This window comes from Bactrocera latifrons, unplaced genomic scaffold (assembly GCF_001853355.1).
Source record: "Bactrocera latifrons isolate USDA-ARS-PBARC rearing strain unplaced genomic scaffold, ASM185335v1 scaffold_18, whole genome shotgun sequence".
NCBI lineage: Eukaryota > Metazoa > Arthropoda > Insecta > Diptera > Tephritidae > Bactrocera > Bactrocera latifrons.
In genome coordinates, this window is record NW_017535296.1 from 1,350,601 (window position 1) to 1,361,316 (window position 10,716).

At 30.3% G+C, this 10,716-nt stretch overlaps 1 protein-coding gene across 1 annotated transcript; it reads left to right on the forward strand.

The window, feature by feature from the left end:
• The first annotated feature begins 1,728 nt into the window (after window positions 1-1,728).
• LOC108967226 (SPRY domain-containing SOCS box protein 3) lies at window positions 1,729-10,250 on the forward strand. Its single transcript, XM_018930516.1, has 3 exons — window positions 1,729-2,628; window positions 7,202-7,757; window positions 9,303-10,250. The coding sequence occupies exons 1-3, from the start codon at window positions 2,209-2,211 to the stop codon at window positions 9,428-9,430; spliced, it is 1,104 nt and encodes a 367-aa protein (XP_018786061.1). The 5' UTR covers window positions 1,729-2,208; the 3' UTR covers window positions 9,431-10,250.
• Window positions 10,251-10,716: the final 466 nt, after the last annotated feature.

The window sequence follows — 10,716 nt, forward strand, 5'->3', positions numbered from 1 at the left end:
CCTACAACATCTACTGAAATTTCCGATCATAAATCGAAGCAAGTGTTATTTAATAAAATTAGCTCTGATAATTTGTTGGAAAATATTTTGTTTAATCCAAGGTTTATTTATGCTTGATATTTATTATTTATGCTTAATACTTATGTTATTTACATATAAAAATAAAAAGTTAAAAAAATAAAAACTCATAAACAGCCTTTTATGAAAGAGTAACGGTAAATTATAATTAATTATCGGTATAAATTGTACCGTTCAGAAACGAAAAATTATTATTTTTTTTATTTTTTATTTAAAATAACAAATTAAAAATGTTATTCAAAAATTTAAAATATTTTTATTAAAATAAAACTTTTTTAACTTAAAAATGGGGTTAAAAATTTAAATTACGGATTGAAAATAAAAAAGATTTTTTTTTAAATTAATTATAATTATTAAAATTAATAAATTATATAATTTACATTTTACGCGTTTACGTACTTCGTGTTTTACCATTTTGGTTACCTTGTGAAAAGTAAAACTTATTTTTAATAAACTATAGCATCCTTTAGTACTTTTTGTCTTATTTATATTTAATATCTTTTAATTATATTGCTAACATTAAAAGCATGTAAATCTTTGAATTCCTTTCCATTACAGCTTTAAATATGAACAATATTTTATTTTAAAATAAATCTATAACTCCAGTTTTTCGATATAATATTTTCTCTTTATTTATTTCCAAACGTCTTGGACTTAAATTTTTATTAAGAAACGGAGAAAATACAATTTTTAATATTTATAAAAAAAAATTAATATGTAAAAACCACATAGAATTAAATTAAAATATCAGTCTAATCCCAAAATGAGATTTTAAAATTTATTTTAATCCCAAATTCCAATCAAAAATTTTATTATTATAACATAATCAGAAGTAAAAGTCTAATTTGTTATCAAAATTTGTTGTATCTAAAAGTTCACAACCCTTACTGTAATACACAATATTCTCCGTGAATACGATACAATTTACATGTCACAGACAAAAAGAAAAATTCAACTTACATTCATATGATATTTCCCGATCTAAAGGCGATTTTTGACATTCCAAAATAAACAGACTATTTCTTGCAAAAACTATCTTTCACACTATTATAAAAATATTTTGTGACAAGTAAAGCTTTTCAAGCATTGTGTGGACAATTTATGATATTCCCAGCAAATAATTTCGCCACTTTATTTATTAATAACACATTATGTTATAAAATAAAACATCAAACTCTCTATAATTAGTTCACTAAACCGTGCAAAAGGAATATTATCTATTTTAATTCGTTAATTATTGCGAAATCTTTTAATAATTTAATTAATCGCAATTTTACACATCGAAGGAAGCTGAAAAGGCGCAAAAACTAACTGTCAACCGAGTGAGGATACAGAAACTCAAATTACAGTAATCAATGTAGCATGCTATCGAATCGAAAAGTACAATTCGTTTATTTACTCAGAATATACTATCAAACTTTACATAAAAAACCAATTCATAGCAAGCACTAAATAAAATTTAAAATTTGGCATAAAATATTTGGATTAATAAAACTTTGATTTATTCTATTTAAAGAAACTATCGATAATGTTCGCAACCGCTAAGCGCTAACCTCCCTGTGCTTGTGCGCACATAATATGCTAATCGATAACCAACAGCTGTTTATAAACATTTCATTCTCCACACCAAGCGCGTTTACCACACCCCCCAATCTTTGCACTTAAAACTTTCGGAATAACAATCAACAGCTGGCGTCTTGTTTAAACAATAGCATACATAAACTGTTTACAATTTACAAAGTGTAAGCATAGATAATATATGTGTATAGATGTGTTATCAATATTAAGAGGCGCAAAGTTATACCCGAAGTCAACTCACCGGCATTGGCACAGTCGCTCAACGGAACTCGTGAAGAGCGCAAGCTAGCTAGCTAGATAAATTAGCAAAACACTACATTACTAATAGCTAACAAGTTTACTGTGTGTAGGCGCTATACGCATAACTTCGACCGACCAACTCCGGCAAAGTGTTGCTTGTGGAATTTTCCACGCATACATAAATGATCACTCACTGCGCGCATGCAAACGTCTTGTGTGTATTTTATATCTACAACTCTTGGCCAACATTTGTCCATTCATAGATCACGCTTACAACAAACGCAGATATTTCGAACATTCCAGAATTAGAAAATGTCTCATCGTCGCCAACTATACATAAACGCTACACAGCGACCCATGGAACCCTTTTGTGATTGTGCATTTCCGCAAAGTGTCTTACTGGCCACTTATAAAGGATATATACCGGATTTAGTGAATTGTCGTTGTGGTGAACGTGTTGTGGAAAATAAAAATGAAAATTTAGAAAATACTGTCACAAAGGAATCTAATGTTGAGAAAGCGCCGAAGGAAATAGTGTGTCAACCGAATGGTTTGCAATGGAGTTGGGAACAGAATGAAACTACTGACACCTTGATCAAAGGTGCTGATATCACTTTTCATCCTACCTATAGTCAAGGTACTGCAATTGTGCGCAGTGAACGGCCTCTTAAGACGGGCATGGTGCATTTCTGGGAGATGCGCATCATAACGCCACTAGCTGGCACCGATGTGGTAAGTTTGAGTGCAAGTTAATTAGTTGAGTTTTGTTTACAAGAGATTTTTTATTATTATTTCTTAATTATTTCTACGGCAGCAAAAAATAAAATGAAACTGTTTGGCATTTTCAGCTTGCCAACTAAGCAACATGTTTTTTTACTGCAACTTAATTGTTATAGTCAACAAATATTTATTGTAATTTTAATAACAAGACATATTTTAATTTAAAGAAATTAGTTCCATTAAATCAATAAAAAAAATGTGGTTGCTTTACGATTATAACACTATTTGTAATTGCCAAAGGGTTTTCTTTTTTAATGTTAATATTTAAATATTTTATTAATTCTGATTTTATTTTTAAAATCATGGCCCAAATGGCACACGATTTGCAGCTAAAGTCACAAACTTATCTCTCAGTCCATCATTTAGTCATTTAAATTAGAACAGTAGGTCAAATTGGCAGGCTATTTCATTTTAATATATCATAATCTATTTTCAATTATCAACAAATTTTAAACAAAACGCCTTGAAATACTTTCCTTAACAAAAAGTTTAATTCGTTGAAACTTCTTGAACGCTTTTATGTATTTTATTTATTTTTCTACGCACTGCAGTTCATAAAAAATATGTATATTTGTATGATCATACACCTACTTTTTCAGTTGCTTATGCACATTCCTGTTTATTATTGAAGTCTTTGTTAAAATAATTCATTTTTATGATTTATTATCGTAAAAAAACAAACCTAAGTTCATACACCTTTATACATACTTACATTGTTTAAAAGAATGATCTTTATATATTATTCATAAATATGTATTCATATACGTTGTTTTGCAATTATATACTCATAATTTGTATTTATTTTTTACAATCGTCGTTATGCGGGCATTAATAGAACTTGTGAGCATATTTATGTATGTGTACATATGTATGTATGTATGGCTGCGTTTATTGTGTCAACTGTCTGCTGGTGATTAAATGCTAAACCGTTATCAATTGAAACAATAATTAAATTTTATTTTTTATTTGTTATTAAAAATATGTTTCATAGATTGTTTATGTTTAAAGGCAAATGCACACACATATATACTTATGTATAATACATACATATCTATAAGGCCTACAGAGTTCTTTAGCTTTTGTGTTCAACCTTAAGATGACACCTAACAACCTCATTCAAAGTGCATAATGTCTCCATATACATCGTCTCATTTCCTTTCATGCCCAACTTGCATTGCAACAAATGCAATAGTGAAATTTTATTGTAGGTGTTTTTGTATCTTGCATTATCAGATTAGAATCAAGCATACTGCTGCGCTTAATGCTTACTGCTTTCGTATACAAATTTAGCGAAATGTACTCAAACATTGCGATAGAAAGGCTAAAAGTAATATTAAAGTAAATGGAAGAAGAGAATAAGTCTAACTTTTGTGACTAATATTTTCACAAAAACAATAACAAATGAATTTGCTCCAATTACAAGCTTTTTCAATGGCTATGAAATATTCATATGTGTAGATATGTATAATTCATTTGGAGAAGAGAATAAGTCTAACTTCTCTGATTAATAGTGTCGCAACAACAACCAATAGATTAACAATAAACGAGACATTTATGAAAAATTCGAGATATACTTATATGTGATATACATAGTTCGATTAAATATGTATGTCATGTACATATTGTACCAGTTTTTCTGATATCCTGCATACAAAAGTATATGACATATAGGCTTTTCTTTAAAAGAAAAATTACGTTTAATTAAATTGTTATATCCATCTTTCTTTTGTGAAATATTTTTGAAAAAGCATTGTATTTAATTTATTTATTTACTCAGTAATTCATTTTAAAAATATTCCCTTGATACCGTAGCCGATCTCCAGGAAGACTTTCGAAAAATCAGGGCCCTGCTAGTGAAGATGGTTTTTCTACTAAAAAATATCGAAAACCCAATACCAAAAAGACGTGAGAAAACTTACACTTAAAAATCGCATAAAAATCGTTATTATTGTCAAACAAATTATTTCTTTGAGTACAATTTCAAGTCGGTAGATCCAGCCGATCCGAAGAAATCTTTCTTACTGACTGTGTCAACAGCGTTTCGAAAGACTAATGCGTTTAAAGTTTTGTAACCGATTACACTAGTTAAAAAATTCTTACAAATTCCCTCATGTCTCCCAAATATTTGCTAGATCGCCTTCAAATTTCATTCGAATATTCGTTATATACATATTTGTGAGAACTTACAAACTATGTATTTATTTTTTTTGCTCCACTTTGATTTCTATCACAATTCCATCGCATGGTTAGTTATTTACCTAAACTTGAGTTGAGAAATATTCACAAATGCACTCATGCATTGTTGTTGGCAATTGATTGAAGACAGTCAATTGCTTTTAATTTAAAGAATTGTGACGTACGATTAAATATGTTAGGCGAAATGTGAAATATGGTCCTAAAGCCACTATAAAGGTCTGTCAGAACGTCGGCTACAGCAACAACAACAACAGCGAAGATCGGCTGCATGTGACCATTTATCTTACAATGGCCTAATTTGTAAAAATTGGCACCGTTGGAGTTTATTTGAATATTAATTGAGGAAGAATAGCGCAATGACTTTGCATATGTACATGCATATACAATTTATATATATAATATACTTTGGTTGTATATATTATATAAGTATAGGTATATATAAGTATATATGAAATAAATTAGCTGTTGCTTTTGTATATTTGCCTATTTGTTTAAATATATAGAAGATTTCTATATTAATCTTGAATTCGGAGAGTAAAACTCTTTATTTACATACGTAAATACATAATTACATAAATAAATAAATGCATATGTACATACAAACATACAAACATTACTAAATCAGTAACAAATGCTTGTTAGATTTGTCGATATTATTTGCTTAATATTTGCTAATTAATTGGACTACATATTGTTTCTGCTAACTACGGCGTTAATTCAAGCTTCAGTTAAATTTGCGTCATTACAAAGCTGCTAGGTTTAAGTGTTCTTGTCTTGCATACTAAAGAGGTACATACAAATTTGTGCTGCAACGTGCCCAAACTGCTTAAAATGTCAATTTATTTTAAAATTAACTGATTTTTATATAAGTACAAAAATATGTATATGTATGTATGTATGTATGTACTAATTTTTTAATGCTACTTTGGTTTTGGAAAATGTTCAAAGCAAGCATGCAAACAATGCAGTAAATTTGTATTAACATTTAATTTTGTTTTTGTTTTGTAGCCCCAAAAAATTTTAATTAAAAATAATTTTAAAAGTCTAATTCCAAATACCGATTCAAGGTTCTGCATGGGTTTCCTCGGGTAAAAAACAGCATTTTTTTCAACTTTTTCAATTTTTTTCTCATATAAAAATGAAATTATAGTTTTGAGTGATAATAAAAGTTGGATACAAGTGCACAAGTTCTCAAGGCTGTGGAAAACTCGTATCGGACTGAGAAAATAATATGATACTCCCACATTTATAATTGAGAGTGAACCAAATAAAATGTTTTTGAATTTAAATTTTTTTTTCGTTAATGCGTTCCTCATCTTCGGCAAACTTACACGTTCAATTTTGTGATTTCCACAATTTAACAGTTATTTATTCTAATATTGAGACGTTTAAATGAAATTATTAATTTTTAGTTCTGATTTTTCAAATAAATATTGAATTTTTAATCCCTTCTAATTAAAAATTAGCAACGCTGATTTTTAGGTTATTGTATAGTTTATTTTTGGCATTACATATATATTTTTTGTTACAAAAAACACACAAAATGAAATTTACCATATTGGACCAGATAGGCACAAAATGTTAATATGGTTATTCTTATAGAATTAATGTACCATAGTTTTAATAAACAATGTCATAAATATCTTTAGATAACTGGGTAAATATAACATTTATAGTTGCATATATAGTATGTGAAGTTTATGTATTTCATTCAATTGCGTTTTGTTTTTTGGAACTTAATGGCGGTACATTAGATAGAGTAGCATCTTGTGTCGGTATAATTCCCATGGATTTATAATTATTTGCACTTATACTTTACATTATCTTATCAGCAACAGCAACTAATTAGCTCGGATGAAATTTAAAGTATAAAAGATAAAGTATAGGTGCAGACGTGGAGCACTGGCACGTACCATTTTATTATATACATATATATATTTACATATATATTATATATTATACGCTATGATTATTAAAATTTTTATTATTTCGCATACTATTCATTCACAGTAGTAATTTTTTTTAGAATATTTGTGCATTGTAAGCTTCTGTTTGCCTGCGCAGCGCACACGGGCCGATAAGCCATGCGCTGAACTTGAACAAAAAGGCCAAAAATTAGCAAATATATTGAAATTGCACGATTTTCTTTAGTTACTAAGCTCACTTATTGATTTACAAATGTAAAAAGTAATTATTATATATATACATAACAAATAAAAAATATATATTTATTGTTGCTTATCTGCAACATACTATACATTAATTTGTGTTCATTAACAAATAAAAATTAGTTTATATTTATTTTTGTATTCTCCTCCATTCCTTGCAGATGTTCGGTATTGGCACTGATAAAGTTGAACTCAATCAATTCCAGTATCATTTCGTTTCGGCGCTCGGCACAAATGCACAATCCTGGGGTTTTTCCTACAATGGCAAAATACAACATAACGGCGTACAATTGCCGTATGGCCTGAAATTCTCACAGGGTTGTATTGTGGGCATTTGTCTGGATCGTGCGCGTGGCACATTGGAATTCTATTTGAATCGTCGTGCATTGGGTGTGGCCTATACGAATATACCGTTAGATCCAGAAGTCAAACTCTATGCTATGGTCTGTTCGACAGCCGCCAAGTCAGTGGTGCGTTTAATAAATTCCACCTCGCAAGCGGATTGTCTGCAATTGCGCGCTTTTAAAGCGCTCTCCAAGCAGCCGAAAGATTTGCAGTTACTACGTCAGATGCCCGGTTTTCGTGGCATATTGAATGATTATTGGTTCCTAACGCCGCCGGTGCGTTATTCACGTCGCAATGCGGCTAGCGAATTGGATATTGCCGATGAGGCGGTGCTATCGAAGTCGAGACTGAGCAGGAAGCAGAAATATAAAGGTTCGCTGTCATACAATTTTGATATAATTTTTTTTCGCAAATATAAGTCCAGATCAGCAATTTCCCAGCGATTAGAATGATATGTTTAAAAAAAAAAAAATTTGATAGGATTATCGCTTAGTTTGCATATTTAAAGTATACATTTGCCACAATTGAGGGATGTGACTAAACTTTTTAAATACGAGGATCTGAACTTTATATATTTATGTTAAAACAAAGAAAACGTTCAATCTTAGCTGCATCGCAGCATTAATACATTTCACAGTTGCAATTTTATAACGTAAAAAGGTATAAAGTGATTTGCTTCTTTCTTTCGTTTAGTCAGTTTCTTTGGCTGCTATATACTATAGTAGTCCGATCTGAACAGTATTTACTCATATTATAGTGTTGCCTTGGACAATCATTTCCCTCAAATTTAGTAAAGACATCTCGTCAAATAAAAAAGTTTTCCATACAATACTTGTAACTGTCCCCGTTTGGGTGGTAAGGTTCAGATAAGTTGTCATCGCGGTCATCCAACGGTAGGCTCGTCGAAACAGTCGGTCGGACCAAGGGTGAGGGGTGTCAGATGTGTAGGGTTAACTGGGTATGCGAAGAGTTGATTAGTGTCATGGCTCGTTGCATGCTGAACATATATTTGATATGTGCGCATCGATTCGGGATAAATAGGAGTTCAACCTGCTATGCAGTATCCAGAACAAAGCTGCGCAAAGGTCATTCTCGATTTTCGCGGCAACTCGAGCTCGTCGTCTGCAAATGCTAATCGATCTAACCTTGTTTGGATGCTATAGAGCTCCGATGTCGGCGGTTCCAAAAAATGAGCAGCTCTTTAAGGAGAATAAAAAACTTGTGAATATTTTCAAAACGATATCTCAAAAACTGAGGCACTACTTCGCGTATATACAAAGAGGCACACAATCAAGTCTAAAACGACTCAGATTGCCACGCTAATCATTTATATACATATATACTCTATGGGATCTTCGACGTTTTCTTCTTGGTGCTACAAACTTATTGACAAGTTTATAATAGCCTGTTCAGGGTATAAATATTATTACAAGTGGAAATTTCCGCCGATAGACACTCAATTTTCCTTAGCGTATTTCATTGAATTCAGTTCCTGTCAAAAACTGTTACCGTAGCTTCTAATTAAACACATTTCTTGATATACATACATAGCTATTGTTACAACAGGAACATCTATAAAAGTGCATATATTGCAGATATTGTTAATGTTCTAAGATTTACTTTAACTTATGAATATATTACTATAATGTGACAGAGAGTCTGATACTGCAGAACACCTGCTAATTGACTGCATAGCAGTCTACAGACGCATGGGAACCATGTTAACAAACAATGGTCACACCGGCTCACTAGCACCTAGCAGTATATTGGTCTTTATCATTATGCTGGGGCTAGGTGAGTCTTTGTTATTTAAAAGAGGGCACAATAGACCTAAGGTCACGGTTACCACATATACTTTAAATTCCATTTTAAGTATTTATTCATTATTTTAACTTTTCTTTTTCTCTTGTTTTACAGATGATGACTTTGACATAGATGATCTCTACTCAAATGCGCACAAAATAGCGATGCGTTGCAGCCCAGAAAAGGATGATGATTTGCATCCGAGCGAATTTTTCGATGAATACTTTCATTTCCTATTTTAAGCGTCCAGTCAAACAGCAAAAGACTAAGACTTTAGCTAAGAAAAACAATTAACAAATTCCCATTATAAATTTCCGTTTACCCATTTAAGCATTTACAAAGGTTTATGGTTACGAAATTTGTAGCGCAATTAGTATTTGTAAATTTAATTATAAGCTTTTTAGCGCGAAATAACAGTTGTATATTCGTGCTTAAAATTTTCCATTGCCATATTTTTTTAGATTTAATTTGTGTACTAAAATTATGAATGTGTTACCATCAAACCGTCACATGGCATTTATTTTATTTAACTTAATGATTTACAACTGTTTACAAGCATTTCTAGTTAGATAAATCCTCCGACTTAACTTAATAACACTTAACTCTTTACGCGCGTAGCATTTGAGCCAAATTAATACATTTTGGCATCATACTTACATACTTTACTGACATTTCTAAGTCGCTTTATTACTTTTTATTTTTTTTTTTTGACTCTTTTGTTTTTGTTCGCTGCGTGTTCAATTGTTTTATAAACAAAACCGTGCTAAAACACATGTCACATTGTTTGCGCTTGACTTAAGTACATGTTAAGTAGTTAAGTATGTGTATATATAAGCTTAATTGTAAAATTGTATATATAGTAACTGCATTTCTTTGAGAGATGCACTAATTGTTTGTATACATATAACTCTATTCTGAGTTTAATTATCGACTGTGTTCAATAGAAATTTGCTAATCTCAGCTAATGCACAATTAGAACACTAATTTGTTTACTTTAGTTTATTAATTAACGATGTTTTAAGTGCTCTTTATAAATAAATAAATTTATTAAAATAGTTTTTATACCCTGTACACAAGCAAGAATACTATAAAAAGTTACTTTTAATACAATGTCACAAAATTTGTTTTTTTTCGGGAAATTTCTTATCATTTGACTTCTTTATTTTATAAAAAAAAAGACAAAACAGTCGCAATCGTGAAATTTTTGCAATTTAAATATTTTGCTATGAACAAATGGGAATTACTTAATTTTTACATTCACTTAACTTTAGTCAACGCGCTGGGATTAATTAAAGCAAATTTTCCAATTCAATAAAGCCATAATAAATATAAATTACACTATGTAACAAAATCGGCTTTATTTCTGATCATTCGAACAAGCCAGATTTACCAATTGATCCATAACCTAACATAAAATATCAAAAAAATTTATTTTGAATTTCAAAATTGCGCATATTGAAATTATTAAATATAATATTTAAGTTACAAGAAAAATAAATAATAGGGATTATGCTCTTTTTCCTCTTAT